The 27,675-nt window shown below is 39.7% G+C and overlaps 1 protein-coding gene across 8 annotated transcripts in view; it reads left to right on the top strand.

Annotated features, from left to right (window-relative positions):
* SGIP1 (SH3GL interacting endocytic adaptor 1) overlaps nucleotides 1-27,675 on the top strand; it is a 229,971-nt gene that overhangs the window by 113,965 nt on the left and 88,331 nt on the right. For 2 of the 8 annotated variants that reach the window (XM_089337274.1, XM_089337273.1), the window contains 5 exons: nucleotides 953-977; nucleotides 3,898-3,969; nucleotides 7,450-7,506; nucleotides 10,620-10,674; nucleotides 11,413-11,588. In XM_089337274.1, the coding sequence (XP_089193400.1) occupies nucleotides 953-977; nucleotides 3,898-3,969; nucleotides 7,450-7,506; nucleotides 10,620-10,674; nucleotides 11,413-11,588 (385 nt within the window). Of the gene's footprint in view, nucleotides 1-952; nucleotides 978-1,999; nucleotides 2,084-3,897; nucleotides 3,970-7,449; nucleotides 7,507-10,619; nucleotides 10,675-11,412; nucleotides 11,589-26,827; nucleotides 26,840-27,675 lie in introns of all 8 variants that reach the window. The other 6 variants (XM_089337270.1, XM_089337269.1, XM_070078328.2 and 3 more) reach the window with 4 other exon arrangements.

Below are 27,675 nucleotides of genomic sequence, written 5' to 3'. Positions count from 1 at the left end.
CCAATGATATAAATATTGTAGCTCCTATAGAGTGAATGAAAGTCAGAATTTACAAATGGATGGTGACTACCCATTTGCTTCCTTCTCCTCTGATCCTCCAATTCAGTTTCCCAGAGTAACAGTAATCCCTCTTCCACATTGCCCAGTATGGCTATAAGTGGGCAGTTGTGTGATCCAAGCGAAGAGACATCATGGAAGAGAGAAGAATTAAATTTAAATTCTTAATATGTGTCAGAAATTATTCTGAGTCCATTATGTACTTCACCTTATTCAAACTGGATCCAAGAGGTAGAGTAATACATTCAGTGTCACAGGACCATGAGGTGACAAAGCCTGGACACCCAGATTCATCTTATATCAGGGACTTTGCCCCTAAGCACCACGCCAAAGTGTTTACCACAGAATGGTGAGCCTGGCTAACAGCCATCACAGGGGGTCAGGCAGCAAAATGATGCCCTCCATTTCCATCTCCAGTTCCAGAATGGGACGAGAGGTGGAGAGAGCAATGTCAAGGAAAGTACAGGTTCTCAAGATGACCTGAAAAGTAGCCCAGCAGTTTCACCTTACAGGATGCAATTCAGGACCACTCACAGGGGAAAAGATGAGGGAAAATTGATTTCTATGCCTTGTGGTGGTTTTAAATGGAGCCAGCTAGACTGCAGATTCTTGAATGAACTGTCCTCTCAAAAATGAACCAAGCGCTGTGCCATCAACTTATGCCTCTTGCACCTGTTTTTGAAGAGAATCCCCCTCAACACACAAACATACACATACCCCACACTCAGACATCACTCAGCCAATTTGTTCTGATTTGTGTTAACTAGCCAGGTTTACTGCGGTGGGAACATGGGGAGGGCGAGGGTGGTGGTTAATCACTCTTATTGTTGTACTTCAGTCTGTGGAGCAAGAATGATTCATTTTCATAATAGCTACCAATTTCTTTTTGTTACAGAGGTTCACCAGATAGAGATGGAATTGTAAGTATTTAAATGACCACTTTTAGTGGCTTTGCACCATAATATAGGCTATGTTTAAATTTCATAAAGCCCCATTTCTTTTTCTTTTTCCTTTTTTTCTTTCTTTTCTTCCCCCCATAGGGAAAAAAAATGGCTTGAATGGCTTTTTCAGACCACTCACTGTTCTAATTTTCCCTAGTCATTGCATGGAACAGAAATGTAGCCGTGGTCAAGTTAGGCCTATTTATTGCCATTACCTGCAACCCTCGGCCGGAGTAAGCAAGCAAGCCATCAAGATGTGGGTCAAGCACCAGGCAGTGTGTGCAGAGGCTGCTACTGTCCGCTGTTATTTCATTCCTCATTTAATGATGTAAAAGCTCGTTATGTGAGGATGGTTTTCTCCAACAGAGGCCACAAAGTCATGATGGAGCTGAGATCCAATAAAACTGAGAGAGGTTCTTCCCCTTTTTGAACTTGAACCGCAAATGTATTTTCTATATTAAATTCAAAAGGAGGGAACGGTCTTAAAACCACTTATGCCTGAATTAAAGCCCGAAGGGGGGGAAACATGTCCCCTGGGTTTAGATTTCAGAGTCACTCAGACTCCTTGCTGGCTGCCAGATTTCTTGCTGTTGAGAAAGTCTGGGGAGCATGGGCTCACATCTATCTGAGTTGTGTTTTTGGGATTCTGCACCAACTTCTAAAATGACTTTCTTCAAATCTAAATCAGACGCCTATTCAGAAGGTTCAAAAGAACAGCTGTTACTGGAAAAAAAAATGAGGGGAGACTCACATTAGGCTCATTGGGCTGGAGTGGGAACTAAAATAAAGCTGTGATTAAAAATATATTTTTCCCGAAGATCACCCTTTATAAAATTATTAGACCTAAATTGGGGTGTTCATTGCAGCTCTAGCAAGAGTTGTTCTCCCACACTTGACTGGGGGTGCCTTTTGCATTCATGTGGTTCTAGCTATGAAATGTGAAGAGAATAGACTGAAATTTATCAGACTTTGGGTAACACTATAATCAAGGCTCTATTCAGCAGGGGAAAAAAAAGATCCAGAAGACGCAGCTTCTCCTCACCTCTTGCTTCTGGCTCAGAGCCCTCTCCTTAACTCTGTCTCAGGTACTCTCTGCTTCTGTGTCTTCTCTTGGCTGCTGGCTTGGCGCCCTGCGTGCATTCTCCTGTCCCTCCCATTCCAGCCTTCGCAAGGCTCTGTTAGCTGCTCTGCTTCCTACCCTTGCTCCTCCCGACTGTTTCTTCCTTCTCTCCCTCTGTTGCTCTCAGTCTTGTCCTTTTTTTCTTTTCTCCTGACACCCCACTCATTGTCTAAGAGGCTCCACTGCTACCTTGTTGTTCTCTGTTCTTCTGGGGAGCACCACTTGCAGCCTCTCGTAAGGGAGGCATCACATAACCTAGTGCAGCAGCCAGTGTCTAACAAGCAGCAGTCAGTGTGTGCTTCATCCCTGAACCCCAGCAGTCCTCCTGGGCACCATCTGCCCAGGGTCCGAGCTGCAGACCCAAGTTCTCTGAGCCCTCCTATATCTCCTCCATTCCAAGCCAAATGAATTTGTGTATTAGTGGTTCTGTCCTCTTTGTTACATAATGGACATGCAATTAATATCACTCATCATGATTCTTAGAAATGAGGCATTACTGAATTTTGATTTCTCAGGAAATATCACAGACCTGTTCTGCGTTATTCAAAATAAATGCATATTCACACACAGGATGCACAGCTTCATGAGTCAGTGGGAATTGTGAACCACTACTAGCTTGGAAATGTTCTCCAAGTTTTCTCCTCTCATACGGTCACCAAATTTTGAAAATCAATGCTGTTTGGGCCCAGATATCGGTTTGCATTCAATCTTTAGAGGTCTCAACTTCATTTTTCTTCAAACTCAGGCTGAGTTCTTTAAGACTTTGTGTCTAAGGACCCAGTCTACTTTATTTAGCCGATATAGCTTCCGATTTCAGTTGCTGAAGTTGAAACTATGCGGTTCCATAAACTGCTCATGATGGTATACACACCTAATGGGTATAAGCTATTGGTAAACCCAAGGGCTACACAAAAGCTGTCATCTGAACCTTTCAAATCCAAAAAAGCCCATCTCTAGCAATGCTACTGAGATTTACTCTACAGAGGCTTCATGGCAAGCCTGCGAGCAGGGAGGTGGGTGGCCTTGCTCCAGTACCTGAAGGTGTCCATCACTGGCAGAGCTGTCCATCTTCACACCTGAGACTTTAGGCAGCTGTGTGTGGCAACACAGTCTCACCCAGATTCTAACTTGCACAGGGTGCACTAATCTCTAGCTTGCACAGGGTGCACTAATCTCTAGCTTGCACAGGGTGCACTTAGCTTTTCCCTGAGCTGTTCTGATTTCCCTCCACACCTGAGCTGCGGCCTCAGTGTCACAGTTCTTGCCGTGATACCTTTTCTGTGCATCCTGAGTAGGTGTACAGGAAAGTGTGCAGATACGGAATCGTCAGCTATGCGTGCTGTGTGCATTGGTGACCCTCAGAAAGCCTTGAATCCACATGAAGATATGGAAGAGCTAAACTTTTCATAGTTTGATTAGAAATTCTACACCAATATTTATTCAGTCTCTTCTTGTGTGTCCTTGTGTCTGTTCTCTGCTTGTAAACGAAGGGCTCACTGATGAGGATTACAATCGCGTAGTCCCTAGTGATTGGGACTTATCTTCCTTTCCGCTCCTACTCCTAACCTAACCAAACTGGCCTGCTGAATAGAGCCTCATTATGGGCCCCAAGGTCTACTCTACTTAAAACCCTGCCACAATTGGTAGGCCGGACAATTTGGCCTAGAAATTGTTTCTTCTATGGTATGTTTGTTGACTCCATGTGATTCTTTATATGTGTCTTGAAGAACAAACAGATCCTTTAACAACTTTTTTCTACATGAAAACAATCAATTCCAGCAGCCCAGCCCACATGAACCACCCTACAATTACAAAGCAGAATGTGCGCGTGAAGGAGGAAAAAAAGTTTCGGTAAGGAAACAGATTTTAGTTTAAAATTTCCAAGGGGTTGTAGAAACAGTGAGTAAAAGCCCAACTTGAAATTTGGAAAACACAGTAGCTTTTACTGTTTCACTTTAGAAGACTCTTGGGTATTTCCAAAATACTTCTTGATCACCCTAGGTCAGTTTTTAAATCAACAATACAGACCATGCATTGACTTCCAAGCAGTCCCTTAAAGAGGGATTAGGCATAAAAGATATGTGATTCATATTCTGAGGCAAAATACCAGGATTCAAATTTCTAAAGGATTATGGTAAATGTAAATATAAACATTACTATGTCATTTGTTAGGATAACACTATCTCAATAATATCAATGCTGATTCTAGCCTAGGCTATGCAATAACTGTAGGTGTGTTGTCCAATATGATAGCCACCATTGGCTGCTTAATTCATAATCAGTTGCTCCGTTGCACTTGCCACATATCAGCTACTCCATAGCTACTCAAGGCTAATGACTACCATATTGGGCCGTTCACAGATAGAACATTTCTAGCTTCCCAGACAGTTATATTGTATGGTGCTGTTCTATAGAATTATATACAAAGTGAGTCGGGCCCTTGGTGGATAAAGGGTGCTATTTAGGCAGTGTGTCCCGTATCTTTAACACTTCTCACCCAAGAATCACTATGTGGACATGAGCTGACCTCAGAAAAGGGTAATCACAATAGAAATTGAGAACTGTGATGAGGGTACAATTGAAAACATTTGTTATTTTACACAATTATTAGTCCATCAAATTACCTGATAACAGATAATAAGCCTAAGCAAAGTCAAACACCTATTTAAATATGATTAATATTGCTGGGAGTCTCAAGTATTTTTAAATAACAAGCATATACTCAAATTATGTGCTTATGCTAAGTGTAGACTTTTTTAAAAATACAGAAAAGAAAGAAGTAAAAGAGTGTATAACTACAGCTCCAAGAGGAAAATCACTCCTTGAATGTTGATACATAACTGATATTGTTTTCACTGCCAGGCTTAGTTTTTAAGTGATGTTTCTTCACTTAACTAACCTTTTCCATTGCTTCCTCGTCAAAGTTTTCTGTTTGAAAACTAACAGAGCCATTATTTCAGGATTACCACCACCATGAGCATCTTAGTATTTCTTGCTCAATGGCTGAACAATGAGGAGTTTTTTCTTGGAATTTGACCAGAAGAATTCTAGCCAGGCTCTGGCCTGAATTTAATTTGATAATTTTCTCTTCTGAAATCCAAAAAATTTCTAAAAGTCCATTAGCACGAAACTAAATTGTCAGTTCTTCTAATAAAGTCAAATGTGTGGGTGTGTTTATGTGTATGTATGTGTAAATATTGGCAAAAAGAATGTATTTTATGATTTGTTGTTTGTGTCTAGTATTTGTTTCCCAAAAAATTCCCATTTTGAAAGAAAATCCCTTTTTATAGATTTTGCTTTTCCCTCACCTCAATCTTCCATTGGTTTCCATGGAAACATAAATCTTCATTCAGCTCAGATCTAGGAATTCAGAAGCAGCTTTATCCACAATGTTGGATATATGTTGTCAAGAACAAAAAAGTATATAATTTGTTCATCTGAACATATAAACTATCTTGGTTTTCATGGGCTTTAGTTATGGAGATTAAATTGTCATGGAAGCAAACTATAGCCTTTGAAAATTTCAAACACAGTAATTCACCTAATCTCTTTGGTTTTTAGACAATAATCCTTTGTATTAAGGAATTTAAGAACTAAAAGGTATGTTGATAGCAGTATCATGCAGATCACAGAACTTGTGAGTTTGCTTGTCTGGAATCAGCTTAGTCCATTTGATTTTCTATTGCTACAAATTGTTTATATTGAACCTATTTATTATCAATGCATTCTGAAAAGGAATTTATGTGTGTAAAGTCATATACAAGCACACTGATTAAGTAGGAATTTAAAAGAAATCAAATTTGGCAAAAAGCAAATTAAGAACCACACTGATTCCTAGGGGAAAGAGTTTTTGTTTTTGTTTTTGTTTTTGTTTTTGTTTTTTAAGTGGCAGATTATTTAGTGGACCAAGTTCTCAATAGTAATTTCATAAGGCACACATGCAGGTTTGATATGGCAGGTTTTTACAAAGATCTTTGTTCAAAGTAGAGAGACTGTCACTAAAAACTGGTACAGTGAAGGAAATTCTAGAGAAGGCTAAAATGCTGTAGCCTGAGTACAAATGATCTTTTTCAGGAGCAGGACACAAAAGGACTTGGGCACAGACACTATGTTCCTGTCTGTGGAAACATGGCAGGGTTCTTCTTATATTTGCAAATTCCCGTGCAATGGTGGTATATAAGAGAGAAGACAAGAGGAATTTAATCTGTTCCTTGCATACTGTGTACCTATGCCACTGCTAGTTCTTGGAATGCCCAGTCAACATTCAGGAAGTGTTCATCAACAATGATGGCTGTTCTGGGGTGTCTAAAGCTTACCTCGCCACCATTTTTGTCTAATTGGGTGTTAACTGCTTACATGGCAGTTCAAGTGGTCTTTGTTTGTGATTGCGAAATTGGAAGTCCTGTCCTTGAGCTTTGTGCATCACCAATGGGCTTGCCATGTTCTGAGATCCGCTACTGCTCAGTGTGGTACCATTGCTGTATGTGCTGAACACAGGAATGTTAATTGGATGGACACTCCATTACCAACCTGATGCGTGTTTGTGTCCTTTGCTCACTACAAGTAGAGAATCTGAGCAATTTTCATGTTAGGATACCACATCCTTGCTCAAGTGCTTGTGACTGTATGTCATGGTTATACTAGGGGCCAAAATAGAACTCTAAAATAATCCAGAGACAGAGGAATGCTGACACACAATCTGTGTGCAGTAACAGGAGGCATAGATCACGTGGATGGGAGAATTCCAATGTGAATCCCCAATTTTATTTAGTAATTTGATAAGAAAATTCATTTGATCAGAAAAACATAATTTTTAATAATTAGGAACTGAATTAACTAGTTTGGAGCTTACTTACTTTATATTTGATGAAGGATCTGGTTAGAAATAAAATGAGTGAGTGAAAGAAATGTAAAAGATTAATTAATGATGGGGATCAGTACTTCTGGATTGGAACGAATTCTAAATAAGAGCAGCATAGATGTCAAAGTGTTTCCACTTAAAATATACAAGATTATATCCCCTGAAGATCTAGAGGATTAAATTATATTGTAGGTGCTGATAATTCTTTAGTAAACTGAGTAACCTTTGAACAGCTGTTAGTATCCCTATGCCCAGGAGTCCTCTAGTCCTCTGTGGAGTAAGTGTGCACACTCTTCCATGTAGTGTTGTGGCAGCTAAATTTAACATTCATCAATGTGTTCCTGAACAGGCTGCTCTAATTTGTCCTTCCCTGCTGGATTTTGATAGCTCTTACTAAATAAAGATGAGTTAAGTGTTCTTGGTTTAATTCAAATATTTCCCTTCTAAATTTATTTTCAAATTTATTACAGAAGAAAAGCAATGGGGCGCCAAATGGATTCTATGCAGAAATTGATTGGGAAAGATATGTGAGTATCACAAGATTATTTTCTTTACTAAGTATTTTACAATTTTAAAAAAATGAATGGAGGTAGAAACAAGTGAAATACTCTTTCACTAGGAAGTGCCTGGCACGTTTAGGATGTGGCAGAAGTTAACAGCACTGGAGTTTGTCAGACCTGAGTTCAAAACCCAGGCCCTCCATGAATCAACTGTGTGGGGATTTGGAAGAGTTCTTTGCTGGCCAGAAAAAAAGTGAAGTCAGTAGTTACCTTTTATCATTGTGGCAAGGATTCACTGGCTTCAGCAACCAGCTTAGCCTGTATATGTTCAAACAAAATGCTTCTCTTATATGAGTACGAGAATGGTATTCTCTAAGCAAACAAGGAGTGTGAAAATTGCTCATTCCCAACTAACACAGAAATCAACCTAAGGCTGTCTCTGCCCAACATGTGAGTGCCTAAATGAAATACAACTTCCACCAAATTGGTTCAGTCCTAAAAACTAATCAGATCATGTGGGAACTGCAATTGTGATTATTCATTGGACTCTAAGTAATAAGAAAGATTTTATTCTTTATTTTTAAGATTTATTTTATTTATTTGAAAGGCAGAGTTACAGAGAGAGGTAGAGACAGGGAGAGAGAGAGAGGTCCTCCATCCGCTGGTTCACTCCCTAAATGGCCACAACCACCCGGGCTGGGGCAGGCCGAAGCAGGAAGCTAGGAGCTGCTTCTAAGTCTCCCACATGGGTGCAGGGGCCCAAGTACTTGGACCATCTTCCACTACTTTCCCAGGTGCATTAACAGGGAGCTGGATTGGAAGTGGAGCAGCCAGAACTCAAACCTGTGCCCATATGGGATGCCAGTGCTGCAGGCTGGAGCTTTAACCCGCTGCACCACAGCATTGGCCTCAAGATTTTATTCTAAATAGATTATGTCATCCTGATTTGGAAAAGAAAGCCTCAGGAAGGACATGGCCTCTGTTGTTTTTTTTTTTTTGTTTTTTTGTTTTTTGTTTTGGACAGGCAGAGTTAGACAGTGTGAGAGAGAGACAGAGAGAAAGGTCTTCCTTTTTCTGTTGGTTCACCCCCGAAGTGGCCGCTACGGCCAGTGTGTTGCAGCCAGTGTGCTGCACTGATCCGAAGCCAGGAGCCAGGTGCTTCCTCCTGGTCTCCCATGAGGGTGCAGGGCCCAAGGACCTGGGCCATCCTCCACTGTGTGTTAATGTGGTATATCACATTTACTGGTTTGCATATGTTTAAAAACCATCCCTGCATCCCTGGGATAAATCCCACTTTGGGTGAATGATATTTCTGATCTGTTGTTGGATTCAATTAGCTAGTATTTTGTTGAGGATTTTTACATCTATGTTCATCAGGGCTATTGGTCTATAATTTTCTCTTTGTTGAGCTTTTTCCTGATTTTGGAATTAAGGTGAAGCTGTCCTCATAGAAGGAGATTGGGAGGATTCCCTCCCCTTCAATTGTTTTGAATAGTTTGAGAAGAATTGGAAATAAATAAAAATATGGTAGAATTCAGCAGTGAAGCCATCTGTTCCTGGGCTTTTCTTTGTTGGGAGGGTCTTTAATAATGACTCAGTCTCTGTCTTGGTTGTTAGCCTAATTAGGATTTCATGATTCAATTTTGGTAGATTGTATGGGTCCAAAAATCTATGCATTTCTTCTAAATTTTCCATTTTGTTGGCATGTAGTTATTGATAGTAATTCCTGATAATTATTTTTATTTCAGTGGTATCTGTTGTAACATCATCTGATTTTATTAATTTGGGTGTTCTCCCTTTTTTTGTCTTGTTTTTGGTTACTTGTGCCAATGATATATTACTTTTTTTTTTTTCTCAAAAAACCAGCTCTTAAATTCGCTGATCATTTTTTGTGCCAATTATGTTTATTTCTTCTCTAAGTTTAATTATTTCTCTCCTCCTATTTTTAAAAAAATATAAAAGATTTTATTTATTTATTTGAGAAGTAGAGTTACAGAGAGAGAGAGAGAGAGGGAGAGACAGAGAGAAAGGTCTCCCATCCGCAAGAACACTCTCCAAATGACCACAATGGCCGGAGCTGGGTTGATCCAAAGCCAGGAGCCAGGAACTTCTTCTGGGTCTCCCACGTGGTTGTAGGGGCCCAAGGACTTGGGCCATCTTCTACTGCTATCCCAGGCCATAGCAGAGAGCTGAATTGGAAGTGGAGCAGCCAGGTCTCAAACCGGTGCCCATATGGGATGCGGGCGCTTCAGGTCAGGGAGTTAACCCACTGTGCCACAGTGCCGGTGCCCATATGTTCTTGATTCATCCCATGCCACCAACAATTTGATCTATATTCTGAGTGTATCTTGCCCGAATTGATGCATGTATTTTAAGTTGATTTTCTGCCCAATTTTTCTGAGACAGACTTCCAGAACACCCTAACATTCTACTTTCAGCATGTTCCACCCTCACTGAGAAGCTGCATCACCTATATCAAGTCCAAGTTCTTCCCTTGGCACATTTCCACATGTGGTCTTATTTCCCAAGTCTCTCTCTTTTTTAATCACGTTGTTTTTGTTGTTCCTTCTCTCTTTTCACATCTGGATCATACAGTGTCCATTCCTGCCTTGGCTATCAGTACAAGGTTCTACTTCCCTTCCTGGAAAGGACCCTGACTCTAGCCTCTCCAGCTATATTAACAAGACCCATACGGAACTCGCTGATTCTTTCAAATCTAATTTCCTGTTTCTGTGAACTACTACTGAACACTGATGTTTTGTGTTTTGTATGTATTTTTAAGTTTTTGCCTACCAAAATACATTTTCCTGAGACATGTGATTTGTATTTCATATTCCTCATTTTACTCAGCACAATCTTCGGCTGACAGAAACTGTATGATAAATTCTGTTTGAATGCTTGAAAGGTGAATCCTCATTTATTTTCCTAGTAGTCTTCTCAAGTATCCAGGAGTAAATATGTAAACATACATTGTTTAATATTCACTTCCGTAAGTTAAGAGCTTAGCCTCCTAAAATAAGATACTTGTCCACATGCTTAAATAGAACACTCTTTATCGAAATGAATAATTCCTTGATCATTGCCAGGATAGTAATTGCTTTATGTATATTTTATGTGTATACTTACCTTGTATTTTATAGAACTCACCTGAGCTGGATGAAGAAGGCTACAGCATCAGACCTGAAGAACCCGGCTATATCCTTTCTTTATTTCTTTACTCAGACTTTTATTCTCTTCCAGGAAACAATAAGATAAATTCAGTCTTTTACAAGGTGAGGAAACAACCTGAGCTCTTCAAATCATTTTATTCTTGTATTAGGATGAATGAGAAGCACAGATAACAGTGTGCTCACCAACAAGCAGTTGCATTGCCTTGGTCTAGTCTAGAAAAGAGACAAGAAAGAGAAAAATATATAAAAAATATAAAAATAGACTAAAAAGGAGTTGTGCAAGTTTTGCGGGTGCTGGACTGTGCCTACAATTTGCCATGATAATGCCATTGTAGTGCCTGGAAAATGCCATCACTGTCTTCCTGTAGTTCATCTCTGGGCAAAGCATCCACACTCTGCAGCTGCTTAAATTCATGACAGATTCTCCATAAAGTAGTCTTTCTCTCTGTTTGAGATGCCTGTAGTCATGTGTGCTTGTCTATGTGAGTACAGTGTAATGTCACAACTGCAGCAAAAATGGAGGACATTATAACTCTTGCTCCTTGGAGTTCATTATCCTCGATCATGCTCTGAGGAAGGGTGAATCAGTCCCAGTCCTTTCCTCTTTTATTTTTGCTTGTGTTTTTTTTTTTTAATTTTTTTTGCTTCTATTTTCTTTCATCTAAAAATGTTTTTGCTGTCTATACAAGTAATCACTCTTGTCTTATACTTGTCATTGCCTCCCAGTAAAAAAATGAGTTGTGTATCTTTAACTGTGTTCTACCTACCAAAGGAAAGCACTTTTACTCTTCAAGTGAATCAGAAGAGGAAGAAGAGTCACACAAGAAATTTAATATCAAGATTAAACCATTGCAATCTAAAGACATTCTTAAGAATGCTGCTACCGTAGATGAACTGAAGGCATCGATAGGCAACATTGCGCTTTCCCCTTCACCGGTGGTGAGTGGGTTGTGTGTTCTTTTAGTGATATGCTCTAGTGTTGTTGGGCAGAGAGCTGTGTTGCCTCAATGTGTTGTCAATCATAAACTCCTGAAACTGAAGGCTGCAAATGGTCACCACCTTTTGTGACCCTTATAAACCTTCAACAGCTCAGTGTGGCTTAAGAAAGTTTCACTCATTTTGTACTGCGGCTCTTCTGCTTTCCAAACTGTAAAACTGCATGGAACCATGTTTTCTTTAGACTTATTTTTCTACAAACATTAAAAAAGAAAGAAAAATAGCAAAATACTGCCAGACTTACTTCTGAAGCAGACTTGGTAATAAAAACAATAAGAAATTCACAGATTTACTAATTTTTTAAAACACGTCTTAGTTTCCTTTTTATGATACATCACATAAGAATACATGGAAGGAACCTCAAGGAATTGTTTAAAAATAAACTTTCATTGCTACAGTTCCAAGAAATATTAATCAAAAGCAGCCTCAATAGATATTAAAAGTCATGTTCTTCACTAATTTTCTTACTATCTTAAATACTCTCATCCTTAAGGCACCTCAAATATACATATTGTCCTATTAAATTATTCAAATTAGTGTTTTTCCATAATTTGTGCTTCCTTTCTCAAATTACCCAGATATTGATTTTTTTTATTAGATGAATTCTAAGTTCTAATGTTGGAGGTATTTTCTCAGGGGTGTTTGATAAATGCCACCATTGTTTTCTAAAAATAGCTGTTAACAGCAAATAAAGGCTCTCAAGCTACAGCTGATATGTTCTTGGCATTGTTTTAAAGAGATGTGATCTCCCTCCTGCATTCCCCCCAAACAGAGTGGTTGATAAATGCTGAACCATTTTCAAGATGCTTTTGGAGATATCTCAATTAACCTTTCAAAAGGAGTTACAGTCATCTTTTAAGCATAAACTTCCACTTGCCTGGGGTGAAGAAAGTCTATAATGACGACTTATTTAATGCTTAACACTCACAGTCGCCTTTGGTGACTATTATGAGTGACAACTGAAATGATTGCTAATAGTAACCAACCACAGAAAAAATTTTAATCACATACTCACTGAAGGTGTCTTCCTGAAAGGGGAGCCATGAGATACTATTAATTTTCTCGCCTTCTGCAATGCAAAATATATTTTTTAAATTTTTATTCTGCCTGTGATATCTAGTAATAGAGGCATTTTCAATGCACACATTTTCACTTTTCAATTGATATGTCTCAATTTTTTTCACGTATTGAATTATTTTTTAACTGTAAAAATCTATTTGAATGCCTGAAACCAATTTATATCCACTCCTCTGTAGGGTGTAATAAGCTTAGTGGGCACTTGGAAGCTACCTGGGGTAAGTGACAGAAGTTCACAGGATGAAATGAACAAATGTATGTGATTGCAAACTTCCTACACAACCGTCCAGAAATGTAGTAAATATTTGCTGCAGGCTAGCTGAGTCCAGGAAAGGAGAGATCCGTCTATCTAAAGGAATATATGTTTGGTATGTAGTCATAAAAAATGCTTCACTGAATCCTACCATGTAAAGGACAATATACTTCACACATTAGGGGAAAAAAGAAATGGATGGGGGGGGGGGTAAGTGTGAGGACGGGGGGGGGTAAGTGTGAGGACTCGGGGTACTGGCAATACTTTCCTCTTAATTTGAATAGTGGTTATAAGTGCAGTCAGTTGTTAAAAAAAAAAGAAAAACCTCGTTTATCTGTATACTTTTGTGCATTTCTTGGTATATGCAGTACTTCCATAAACTGCTTTTAAGACAAAGAGTATGTGTGAATCACCTGGTAAATATTCTTCCAACCAGATGTGTTGCTGAGCGTGCAGGAAGAAAGGTGGATACTTACTCTGGGCTCTTCTCCACATCTGTTTTCATGATAATATGTCAATCAGAGATATCCTTAAAATTCTGATGTAAAAAGGAAAAATATTGGAGACTAGATGGTGATACCCAGAAAAAGTATCCTGGAAGTTAGTCTGTTTCTGTCATAAGCCAAATAATACTTTTGCTCCCTCTCTTGGACCCCACACCTCTGGTTTGTTCCTTTTAAAGTGACATTATGACTCTTCCAATACTATGATTTGTAAATATTTGGAATTTTCAATATTTGCTGTAGGAGGGTGATCTGTTATCACTACTTTAGGGACAGCTGAACACATTTTTGGACATACCTAAGTATAAGGAGAGGTTGTAACTGAAAACACTTTCTTGGTTTTAGAATCTTGTCATCTTCTAGATAGCACGTGTATGTATCGTTTATGAATCACATACACAGTACTTTTTCTCCAGACCCAAGGACGCATAAATGAGTTTCTGAAATCCAGCTAGTGCCTTAGTAAAAATGGAAAAATGAGATGCACAGTTTTAGATGTTTCCAGGCAGATGATTTGTATACTTTCTTCAGATAATAAAAAGGAAATAGAGCAAACGTTTATGACACATCAGAATATCTCATGACACCTAGGTTCTTGTGCTATAAAATCATCAATCCTTAGCGTCAGCAGAAACAGAGGAGATTCCGAATGGTAAACTATTCCTAACAATGGCTTGTGTTGGACTTCTGATTTATATTTCTCTTGGAAATTTTAAGTTCACATGTTCTTTCATCTGTCTGTGAATTTGTATCTATTTGTGAATTGTAACCTTTTTGATCTCTTTTATAATAAACTGCTCTTTTATTTGAATAGTTTCCCTGCATATATAGATGGTCAAATTACTTAATAATGAATGCAATTGAATGAATAAATGAATGATCTATGTGTATGTATAACATACACCTGATGAAAAATTATTCCTTTCCAAAACAAAGCTTCAACAACATGGAAAATCAGGGTTTTAAAATTGCTTTCAAAAAATTTTACTGTATCATTCAACAAATAAAATTTCAGTCCTAATCTCACCTTGACCTTGATTTTATATAGCAATAAGATAGTATGTGAGTTAAGACAAAGAAAGGTAGAAAAAAAGCAGGGATGATGAAAGGATTACTTCCGAGTAAAGGATGTTAATTCCAATTCTTGTCATATTGTGGTCTCCTGATGAGCCATGATGCTCACAGGGCACAGGACAAACATCATTCAGAACTGAACTGTTGATTTGTGTCTATGTAGGTTAGAAAGCTGGTTGAGCAGCTTTCACAAAGACTAAAATAATAATGGCTCAAAGTACAGTAGATGGCTTATTTCGCTCCCATGTAAAACTCCAAGCTGGTAGGAAGTCCAGCAGCTAATAGAGTTCTACTCCAAGGGTCCCCAAAGACCCCAGGATTGTCAGCATTATAGCTGCATCTTTCCTGAGATGCTGCTGTCTTAGCTCCAGCAAGCAACTCCGTATTTCTGCCTTGGGATAGAGGAACATGAAAATGAATGACAAGTAGTTTCCTTAAAGAGTTTAACTCAGAAGTTGTACATACCACTACTATGCAGATCTCATTGGTTATAATTTAGTTACATATTTGTGGCAAGGGGCTCTGGGAAGTGTAGTCTTTTGCTGGTTGGACTTGTAGCCAGCTAAAATTCAGTATTCTGTTCCTGAAAGACAAAGATACAAAGCACTGTCAGTAGACTTCAATAGTTTCTACCACTGTGTCTTATGTAATCTTAGGTTATTTGGAGAAGTTCTTTAGGAAATAGGATTCTCCCCCAAACATTTATCTTTAAAATTATTCCTAGAACCTATTAAATCCAGGACGTTCCCTTTACAGTTTTTCTCATCAATAGCTTATAAGTACCAGTGATGCCATGCTGTTTGTGACCTAAAGCAGGATGAACAGAACAAATTTCAGTAAACTATTAAAATCATAGTATACCCTTTATCTTACAAAGTCCAATGTTCTTTGAAGCAGGCTATTTTGTTATTGAAATAGCAGTCTTTCTTTTATTTAACCAAATGTGTAACTTTTGTCCTTGGTTGTAGTTGTATTCTTTATAGGATAAACAAAAGCAAGGCCCTTCCTTTTGCCAACACATTTTTCACAAAGCAGACCAACTCCAATTCCACATTCAGTGTGAAAGATGTTTATTAAGAAGTGACCTTGAGCTTAACACCTGTGGAGTGGAGTAGACAGAAAAACTGAGCTGCTTTGCATAACCAGCAACAGCTTAAATTGATCCAAGGGACCTCCAGTGCTAGAATGTTCCTGCATGGTTATTGTGAGCTTGGCTGAGAGGAAGCAGTTGTACACTGCTGTACCAATTAGTACTCCAATATGAGCTAAGCGAGGAAGAGATGTGACCTTGGCGAGATGGCTGTCTGCTCCTGAGGCAGACCTGAGCTGTTAGCAACTGAGGTCTGTCTGCCAAGAGCACCCCCAACAGCTGGCACAAGAACGCCCCTGAAGAGGAATCTTCATGGTGCATTGGGTATCCACTACAAAGCCCTGCACCATAGGGCCTTCTATATGATTGCCATCGGATAAATGCTGGTGAGTGAGTGAGTGAGTGAGTAAGTGGGCGAGTGAATAAATAAACATGGGAATGGGAGCAGGCCATGGACAGAGTGCTGTGGCGTGTCAACACCTTCTAGTTTTACATCCATTCACACATGTTTCAGCCTCCCTTGTTCACCACACAATTATTCACCTACCTGTGCCCTCATCCCAGCCACATATTTCCATTTATTTCCATTTTCTTAAAAAAAAAAAGATGGAAAGCATGGCAAATGTCACAGCAAATTAGAAAGACATATATATATGTCTTTGTCTATAACCTTGCCTGGAACTACCAGACCTCTATCAGAAACTATCACAGAGAATGATGGGCTTTGTTTGTAGTCTCCAAGTGCTTTCTGGCCATCTGTTTACTTAATTTGTTCTAGAATTTTGGGTTAATAGGAGACATCTGTGCAGTAACAGAAGGCACATACAATATGGATTCAGACAGGCCTGGGCCCCAGGTCCAAGACTACCACCTTTCACCTGTGCGACTTCAAACAAGCCTCATAACTGTTCCAGGCCCCTGTTTCCTCATATGTAAAGTAGGAGCAACAATTGTCCTTCAGGAAATTTTGTGCAGATTATTATTGATCTTTGGCAGGGTCAAATCCTGTTTGACTTTTTCTCCCCTATTCCTAGTACAGTAGACGGCACACATTAGGCACTTGGATGGTCATCTGATAAAGATAGCATTTAGGATGACCAATAGACACATGAACAAGTGCTCAGGATCATGAGCCATCAAGAAATGCAAATCAAAATCTCCTCACTCTAGTTAGAATGGCTCTTATCCAAAAATGAGAAGATAACAAATACTGGAGAGTTTGTGGAGAAAAGGGTAAGCTAACACACTGTGGATGAGAATGCAAATTGGTACAATCGTTATGGAAAACAGGTGGAGATTCCTCAGAAAACTAAAAATAGATCTACCATTTGATTTGACCCAGCTATCCTACGAAAGGGAGTGAAATCAACGTATGAGAAATACCTGCACTCCCATATTTACAGCAGCTTCATTCAGAGTAGCAAAGGTATGAAACCAACCTAGATGTCTATCAGTTGATCATTAAAGAAAAATGTGGTATATGCTCACAGTGGAATATTACTCAGCCATGACATCTGCAACAAAATGAATACAACTGGAGATCATTCTGCTAAATGATACCAGCCAGAACCAGAAAGACAAACATCACGTTTTCTCTAATTCGAGGAAGTTAATACAGAGAGAGGCTAAAAACTGTGCGGATGTCATATCATTCGGTACCTAGTAATAAAATTGCTTCACAGAATCGTACTCTGTACATGACAAAATACCCTTCTTTCCCCCATGTTATGATCACTGACATGAATCCCTCACTTTGTAATATTAATATCTCTGTTTCCAAAATAGTATATATACATTTGTATAATATCTACATGTGAAGTGAATGTGACAAAAATGTTAAATTTTAAAGCTAAAAAATAAGCTTATAAAAAAAAGTAACATGTAAGGTAATTTGAGAGAAATAGAAATAGTAACTTCTTCCAATTGAGCCACTTGAAGAAGTGGGCTCTACCTCTTAACTGGTAACTTGGGCACATCACAAAACTTGTGCTTGATTCCTACACCTATAAACTGAGAGAACTCTCATACCTTCTCATAAAGCTATTTTGAGCATTGAGTTAGACAATATCTTCAAGAGTACTCAAAACGTCGTTGGGAAATGATATTAAAAGATGAAATTTATGCATTGTTTTTTCATAAAATGCATTTTCAGTGAACTTTGTAAAGATCCTTCAAATATAAAGTAATCATAATAGATATTGTATTCAGGTATTACTAGAATTATGGTTAGAATTTTCTGAAGAGGATAGAGTATATTTTTAATAATGTCATGAATAGTGATAAATCAAGTAATCTAAATAGCCATAAGTCATTTAGAGCAAAACTAGTGATTAATTATCCTAAGCACCAAACTGAGAAAATGTGTTAATAAGTTTTCGTGATACTTCTTAACTGTTTTAAAGGTAATTGCAGAAATAAAGCTAAATTGTTTTGAGTAACAGCAATATCCCCTGAAAATGTGTGATGCTTCTTCAGGAGACCATGTCGAAGACTACATTTACAATTCTAGACTGTATTGTGTCCACCAAATTTATTTCATGGAGAATTCACTTCATTTCTCACTCCCTCTTCAAATCATTTCACCCAAAATTTTTGAGCACTCTCCACATAGCAGACACTGAAACCTAATATCCAAAATACCAACCAGCATGCCCAACCTTCTCACTAACACTCTGCCTGCCAATTTATGAGAAGGTAACATATACTCAGTGCTGCCAGCAGCACACACAAACTGAAATTCCCGCTGAGGTCCAAACCTCTGGTTGTTTTCACCTCAGTCTCCTGACTACAGACATGATGAGATCTTCTGCAGCCAACTTCCCCTTTGGCCACCATTTCATGGTCTCTGGTTTCCTGGGTCTCGGACGTGGACCTCTCCATGCCTTCTGAAACCCTCAGGGAGAGCTGTCTCTGACATACCTGCAACCACATGCCACACTCACTAGGTATTTTCAAACCCGAGAGTCCCATAGCCTTCATGGACATGAACAGGTGGATGCTGTAGCTTCATTCTGGGTACAATCTTCTTTTTTCATGTGTTGCCATTGCTTCCTTTACTCTTGTTCTTTGGTGGGCCAACAGCTACTGTTGATTTACTTCGGGAAGTTGTCTTTTAGCTATAAGCATTTAGTTCTTCATTGATTAAGGCATTTTTCTCTGGAGTAAGTGAGAACTACATTTGCATTCCGGCCCTGCACTCATTACTTATGTGATCCTGGGCAAATGACCGAACTCTTGAAGACTCAAGCAAGGCTGAATCAATTGGAAAATGAGATCAATAATACTACCCACCTCACTGATCTTTGTAGGGATCAAAGAGATAAAAAGCATAGAAAGTGCTTAGCGTTTTGTAAGTTAATTTATGTAGGGTCCAGAAGAGGTACTGCGTAAACGGTTGCTGTTAATAACCAGAACAATAAAATGCCCTGCAGTAACTACTCTAATCATCCTTGAAGTTCATGACCACCTTTGAGAACTTCTAAAAGTAATGGTGCTGATGACAGCAGGTGCTAGAACTTGAGTGCTGTGTGTCAGGTGCTCCATATACGTGAACTCATACTCACAAAAACCCTGTGAGACGGGTACGAGTGTTACCCCCACTTTACAAATGAGACAATTGAAGCAGTGAGGGGTTCATTAACTTGTCCAAGGTATCACAGCTCATGAATGAAGTTGCTGCGACTTAAGCCAAGAAAGTTTGATTCCTTCTTTTTTTAGAGCAAGCAGTGTAAGATTTATCGAATGCGCTGCAAGAGAGCAGCTAGATGCTGAGTACTCCTGCCCAAAGTCCGGTTTCTAATTCAGAAATCTTAACCACTGGATTACAATACATTCGATGAAAGCTATTGACTCTTTCTGGGGAAAAAAAAGAATGTATTACCTCATTCAATACATTTTACATACAATTTGCAAGCACTCACAAACCTTGGAGGGTATTGATGGATGCCCAAAGGTGCTAGCTCAGAAGCCCACCTGCTAGGCTTCCCTAGCAGTGAGTCAGGCTAGGTCACTCTTCCATGTATTTCATTTGTTGTGCCAAGGAGAGGAGGGAATGGCTGAACTGAAAACTCAAGGCCAGGCTTACAGGCTGCTGTCATGTGTGATTTCTACTTTATGAAAATTCTCTCACTTTGTATTCAGACTTCATGCACCTTTGTTTTAAATGTTAATGAGTGACACCTCATTTTGTGACTCATTTATTTCAGTTCCCCGAATCAATCAATCAATCGCGTGCACTTTTTATGTCAATGGTGTAATATAACCTGCTCTGTGTGTTCTAGAAGCCCAGTCGTGATCAGAAGGATGCGTAACAGCAGCCCTGTTAAGTGGGTAGGGAGGTGGTGTCGGCCTCACTTTACAGAGAAACCAGTACAGAAATGCAAGAGACCGTGGGAAGCTCAAAGGCCAGAATGCAAGCCCTAGCGTCTGCCCCATACTCTTTTCTGAGCTATAGGGGTCTATGATTCAGAGACCCTCAGAATCCTTCTCAGCTTAAATACCCTGCTGTGTGTTCTGGCCTAATATTCTCTGTGGGGTGCTCTCTGTTTTAGGAGTGGATTTTGTATGTAGCAAGGGGATGATGAAAGAGAACACTTCATTTGAAGCAAGACAGTTAGTAGGAAGAACCCAGGCAGTTGAGTCTCTGGTTTGTTATCTGTATGTCATGGGCAAGTTACTTAACAATTAGGTTCGGAGTTCAAGTCTATAAAATGGGAAGATAGAGTCTAGTCACTAGGTGGATGTCAGCACGATGTGGGAGAACGTTGTAATAGGCCCAGTTCTGTGCCTTGTCATCCAGGGCTCCATTAAATATCAGTTCCCTTTCCAGCTTCGCTTTCCTTTTCCTTAAGCTGAGAGACTTGTGGGAGGCAGAAGGAAAATAAAAATAGCGAGGGAGGACTTGAGCAAAGTCAAGGAGAAGAGAGCTGTAGAAACCGTGAGAGTAGGAGTCAACCTCTCCTGGCATGTAGGCTACTGCCTCCTCCCCTCGTGCTGGAAAGCTCAGTGTTACCGGGAATTAAAGACTTTGACACTGAGTGATGAAGAAGCAATTAATTTAATCTTCTTCCTGGAGATATGCAATCCCTAATGGATTGATTTAACCAAAAAACAAATGAGGAGGGGTGAGAGCTTTGAACTGGAGACAGTCTGGTGCTATAAGCCTATTCCAGGTGGCCCACCCACCCTCCCACCCCCAAATTAGCCTGCCAAAGAGCAAAACCCATGAATTTGCTGCTGCTGCTTGGTAACACCACCCCCTTTCCTGTCCTCTCTTTGGCAGAAGGTTCAGCACCCCGTTGAGTTCAGTAAAAACAAAGAGTCATAGGTGGGGGAGGAGAGCTCCATTCTCCTACACAGCAGCATTCTCCTCTGCTAGAAACACAGAACAGTGCAAGGAGAAGCTAACGCTGGCACGTGTTCTGATGCGGCGTGCTCAGCCCAGCCCTCACGTGTAGGGCGTAGGAAGGCCAAGACTCAGCCTTCATTCTACCAGTCAAGAAAAGCTTCAGAGGGCAAACGTGATGAGAGCTGATCCAGACCAGGAACAAGAAACATGGGGCAGATAAGTTGCCACACCACATTCCAGACCTTCAGCAGCCATTGTGATTGGATCCCACATGTCCTATGAGAGTCTACCCCAGGCAGAGCTAAAGGTAACCCCACTCCCTACTAAAATCTGCCAGAGTTAGCACATAAGTTAAAAAATATTTTTTCAGAGAAGGACAGACAGATAGGGAAATGGGTATGAACTTTATTTTTCAAAATATATTATCTCTTCCCTCCATCTTAAGATGCTATGTTCTACCTGAAGAAGAATTCATCTTATAACTAATATACATTCATTCTTCCCTTCCCTACCAATTTTTTTTCCTGAAGAATTCTCTGATACTTCCATTTTCAGGCTTTCAATGTTAAAATATCATGTTCTTAACTTTTCATGTCCCCACTCTCAACACTTTGGTTAGATGAGACCTCTGAGTTGTTGGGTGGTCAGATCTCCATGAAAATAAACAGAGTAGTCCATATTCAACCCAGAGAGCTTTTGGCATTATTTCTCCAATTAATGTTGGTCGTACCCTCTGAATATTAGTATTCTTGCTTTCTTTGTGAGATGTAAGAGATTTTCCTTACACAACTAAACTCTTATTCCTTGCAGTAATATGTTACTGTCTCAGGCAATGTAATCTGATCTGGAAGTTCCAGAAACAGGGTTGAAAATCACACTCAATTACTATTACCAACTGAAAAGCTAACTGAATGAGACTATGTACCCACAATGTTGACACTTAAAAATAGTATGATGGCTTCACCAGAGGTAGCAAATTCTTGAATTATGCACTTTTAATTATATATTTAATTGTAATTTTTCAAAAAGTCTCATTTTTAAATAATCTAGTATCACTGTCATTGTTAGCTTTACTGGTGCAGAGTGTAGAGTGTAGAATTTAAAACTACAGTTATGAGTTCATGGCCATAATGGTGGTAGAATGAGCTTAATAAAGAGCAGTCAATTTGGAAAAATAAGTTTTTAATTGAAGTTTAGTAGTGAACAATTCTGTGAATGTTATTTTCCAATAGATAATCCTACACCCAGGGGTTATAGATTCCTACGTTAATTCTTCCCTAAGGGAGCACTGCTTCTAAGCTTACAGCACTAAATGACACATAGTCAGTTTGTTAAAAATATTTGCCAGTTGAATGGAAGGAAGTTATGTGGAACTTTGTGTCCAGACTGATATAATGCAATTTACATTCAAGTTATTTGATAAAAAATAAATTTATGGGTCTCAATCTCTTTGATCTTTTTCCTTTCAATTCTGCAAAATTTCTCCCTTACTGGATTGATGCACAGCAAGAGTAGTGATTTCCTGATTCTCCTCTTACTATTCACAGGTTCTATAAAAATGTAGGAATGTGTTCTTCTCTTCTATGCGTCCTGGTTTTCTTTCACAATTCCCCTTCCCTAGTCTTGTACATCCCAATGAAATGTCTGTGTTCTCATCAAAAATCTTAGGTTTTAAGTCATGTAGTCTTCATCCTTAAGGGTCAAGTATTGTATTGATTTTTATATTAAAGAGTCCCAGTGAATGAATATTAAAAAATAAGCATAACAGTATAAAGGGAAAAGTATCTATTCCTTTTCCTTTTTTAGTGCTAGAAATTTACAGCAAAAAAAAAAGTTAAAATCTAATTTTTAATTGTTTTAGAAAAAAATCTTAGCATGACTCACTCATAGAGACTGAACAAAATTTCACCTTTATACTGAGTACAGATGAAAGTTTTGTCCATCTGCCCTATCTGTCTAAAGGGCATCATCTAACTATCCGTGGACCCAGTGCTTGAATCAGCTCCCAGCAAAGGAGTGGTCTGGAGGCACGAGTGTCAGCCTGAGCAGGTTGTCCTGATGTGGACACAGAGATGGGAGGCAAGAGGCACTGACCATACTTGGTGTTGCCCAGTGGAAATTCCCTTTCTACTTGCTAACCTATTTGAAACCCATCTTTGTGTTATTTTCTTTCCCAATATGGTACGTGGGGAATAAAGAAGAGCTTCCAAAGAGTGGTGACCAACAGCAGAACTTGTAGCTCCAGGTATTTTCTGATACTGTGTCATCTGTACTTCTTCTCAGCATCCAACAGTTACCTAACATCCACTCCCGAGAACAGCTAAGTGACAGCAGTAGCTGCAGCGAAATGGAACGAAACCCAAGCCTTGGCAGTGGCCTTCAACACCCTCACAGTTAGGACACTCCCAGCCCCTAGTCTATGACCCGCCATTTTCCATTCTCATTCTGCTCCTCATGGACCTCTGGTTGGGCCCTTCTTCCCCAGACACCTGCGTTGTGATCTCCCTAACCAACTTAAGGAGCTCACTCAAGTCACTTTCCCAAGGAAACCTGCCCTGATCATCTTATTTAAAATAACAAAACCTTCTACCTGGGTATTCCCAGTGATGTACTTATTTAAATTTTATTTTCTTCTAAAATACAGAACACATTGCTTGTTTATTTGCATTATTTATGACTTATAGTCTGTATCCTTTTCCTACTAAAAAGCTCATTGGACTATTTGTGTTACTTTTGTTCTGTATTAACAAGCCTAAAATAATGTCTGGCATTTATTTGGTGATCAATAAATATGTTAATTGATAATAAATTAATAAATTATGCTTATGTTCTTTGTGAACACCAGGTTAGTCATAAATAACAGATTGGAATTGGTTATTTTATACTAGACCCCTATTGGGTCTAGTGTATATAATACAGCCATCCTATTTTTAAGGGCAAATGATACAGATGCTTAAATGCTTGTAGATTAGGCCTGACCTTTTGTGTCTTGATCCTTGCTCAGTTCTTTGTTCAGCTGTTAGGCAGGCAGGGAGACGCTCAGAGCACAGAGACCACAGACTAGGTGTTGGCAGTGGTAACAAAGCAAGACACACATTGAATAAAGATGGTTTTAATGCATCATGTGGCCAGGATGGAAAGGCATATGGAGGAGAGGAGCGATAACCCTTCTCTCTCACGTGTTCCTGCTTGGACTTCTGATTTCAATTAAATGAATGCATTTAATTCTAGAAAAGGATGAAGAGTTTACCTTATAATCAGAGTGTAATTCCAAAGACTGAAAAGATACTTAGAAACACAAGCTTACTCTGAGAGCACAAACTCATTCTCTGCTAGGACAAACCAGAATGATTGGTCTAATTCTTTCCACTGGACAGATCCAACCTTATTTTCAGGCTCTGTGATCCACAAGCTCCATCGTTTCTCAATCCCTGTGTTGATAAGCCCCTAAAAGGAGGTTCCGTCTCTAAGGAACTTTGGCTATGAGCCCACCACAGATCAGGCTCTTGAGAGTCAGGCATTCTGGAACCCAACCTAGCTCTGTTTGTCTGAATCACTGATTGATCCGAAAGGCAGTGTGACACAGACAGGGAAAGAGATCTTCCATCCACTGGTTCACCTCCTCAAATGAACACAACAGCCAGGTCTGGGCCAGGCTGAGGCCACAAGCCAGGAACTCCATACTAGTCTCCTACATGAGTGACAGGATTCCAAGTATTTCAGCCAAATTCTGCTGATTTCCCAGGTAGATTAGCAGGGAGCTGGATAAGAAGGGGAGCATCTGGGACTCAAACCAGGGCTCCCATGTGAGATGTCGTTATCCTAAGCGGCAGCCTAAACCACTGCACCAGAAGTCCAGGCCCAAGCCTCATTTTCTTCAATGTTGGATTAGAAATAATAATGATCCCAATCACCTAGTGGAAAATAATAGCAAATTTTCATGAATTGTTGGCTGTCAACATTACACTTTGTCTTTTGATCCTCACAACAATCCTATGAAGTAGCGACTGTTCCTATTTTACATATTATAGAGTCCAGGCACAGTATAACTTGTTCAAAGTCATCCAGAAAATAAGGGCATGCGTTCATTTGACTGTATAGGCTCATGCACCTCTTCCCACCATGAGAACCTCTTTAAAGCTATTTTATTTTAACTCTGAAATTCCTTCTGTTTATAGATTGGAACCTGGGTCTTGTGAATAATTTTTCCTCCTCTGTGCTACTTACATAGGGTGGAAGTTGCACCATGGATGTGGCCCCCTGTTGGCCCCCAGCTATTCTAAAGCCTTAGTTTTTGCTGTAGGAGAAAATTCCACCTTGGAGATCTGGTCCTGTAACTCTACACCAATGTTTGTGCAAGGCTGTGCCACTTCCTTTGAACCCTTGTAACACGTGCTTGTACCAAAGGTCTCTAATGGGCAGAGAAATTACCAGTTAAGTGAGAGCTAAGTGAAATATTTATAGAAGCTGGTGAGGGAACCATTACACTGGGTCATCAGCCTTGAGCAATTTATGATTCAGCCTTATTTCAGAGAGCAATTCATCTTTCTGTATTTCCAGACTCTGTGCTTCAGACATTTGTATAACATCTTAGTGGACTCCAAAAAGGAAGTTCACAGATATGCTTGGAGTACCTACTATGTGTCTAGCGCTGAGTTTGGGGCTAGAGATAGTCCATTCATAACCTTTGCTGTGAGCTAATCATCTAGTGGAGATGTCTGCATAATACAGAACCAAATAAGGACTGCAAAAACATATTAACAATGTGTATCAGTTCACCCAGAGGCCAATAAATGCCAGGCAAATGGAAGAGGCTTCAAAATTTATTTATTATTTTGAACAAGAGGGATGTGCTGCATTTAACAAGAAACAGGAATAATTTATTCCCACTGGGAAGCTAAAGAGAGGTCTCATGGCAGAAATGTTACTGGCCTAAGGATGAGTATGTTTTTTTCTGGGGAGAGAGAAGCCACTGAGGGTTGGAGAAGCAGCATGAGTTGGGGCACATCCTCGAGATGTCAGGGACAGTCTACAGCCATCCTAAGTGCGAGCATCATGGAAAGATGGGGGTGATGAGGGCGGGAAGGCAAGCCGGAGCCCACCATCAAGACACTAAATGCAATCGAGGGGCGCTTGTATTCTTTTTTTCTGGATAGCAGGGAGGTTTTCAAAGGGTGGAGTCATATAGTCACTTCACTAGAAAATGATCCTGGAAATAGTGTGAAGAATGGATTAGAAGGTGAAACTGGACATAGGACCATAGGCTAGGGGGCTCATGGAGCACTGTTGTCAGCCAGGGATGAAGTGACCCTCACTAAGACAGTTGCTGAGGAAATAAGAGAAGACTCTGAGAGGCCAGGGACAAAGAACTGGTGATTGTCTGTGAAGAGTGAAGGAAGAGGAGAGATGAAAGGACTGATGGATCCAGCCAGCGTGACTACAGGGAAAGATAATATGTCCAAAAATCGTGGGCGATGGTGAAGCTTCTGGAAAATTCTAGTGTTTTAAGTTTATGACTTTGATTACAAAACATTAGTGGCATTTTCCAACTCCTTTCAATATTGCATGGCATACAAATCTGTTTGATAAAATAAATCACTCAAAAGAAAGCTATCAATATGCCCAAATGGAGGCTATATCCAAGCCCCCTGTAACTTGAACAAAATCACAGCCTGGGGATGACCCTTGAGATTCCTGTAGGAAGCATGTATAAAAGCAGCCTCTTCCGGAGCTGCCTTGAACAAGATACTTCTGAGCCAGAAGCTATTTTCTTCTAGAAAATACATTTTGCCTCTCTCATTTTCTCTCTATTTTTCCTCCCCATGCCTACGTCTTCAGAGGAAAAGTCCGGTAAGAAATAATAAGTTCCTTCTATGTTTGGGTGAAACATCATTTATTCTGTTCATTTTCACCATCCGCATATCTAATCACTCATTGTGTTTAACACCTAAACAAGGTTTTACCTTTGAAAAACAAACCTTTTCGAACCAGTACAAGGTCTAATTATGCCACCTGAGGAAAAAAGAAACTTGGTTGCTAAGTGATTTCACAACCCTGTGATTAAGGGACCAGGGTAATTTTGTAAAGATGCATCGCTGCTTCAATCAAAGGCATCTAATCAAATATTTTAGGTTTCAATTATTTCAGCTCCCACTTGAAGAGCCAAGCTACATATCATGAGCGAAGATCACATTGTTTAGGTCACTTGTTGTTTAATGTATGATATAGTATTATCCTGACTGTGAAGTTGATACAAAGCTGAAGTTGTAGGAGTGTTGGGGTGTTTTGTTTTTGTTTTCATAAATCAAAATAGGCCAGCACCGTGGCTCAATAGGCTAATCCTCCACCTGCGGCAACGGCACCCTGGATTCTAATCCCAGTTACTGCTCTTCCAGTCTGGCTCTCTGCTGTGACCCAGGAGTGCAGTGGAGGATGGCCCAAGTCCTTGGGCCCTGCACCCGCATGGAGACCAGGAAAAGCACCTGGCTCCTGGCTTCGGATCAGCGCGCCGGCCGCAGCGGCCACTGCGGGGGTGAACCAATGGAAAAAGGAAGACCTTTTTCTCTTTCTTGCTCTCTCACTGTCCACTCTGCCTGTCAAAAAAAAAAGCACTAATTAACATAAATCAAAATATCCTCTCCTGAAATTGTCAGAGACTGGTGAAAATCTTTCTAAAATGTAAAGAA

The sequence above is a fragment of the Oryctolagus cuniculus genome, chromosome 7, assembly GCF_051225735.1.
Source record: "Oryctolagus cuniculus isolate XC-2025 breed Fujian yellow rabbit chromosome 7, ASM5122573v1, whole genome shotgun sequence".
NCBI classification, from domain to species: domain Eukaryota; kingdom Metazoa; phylum Chordata; class Mammalia; order Lagomorpha; family Leporidae; genus Oryctolagus; species Oryctolagus cuniculus.
This window is presented reverse-complemented; position numbering and strand designations above follow the sequence as displayed.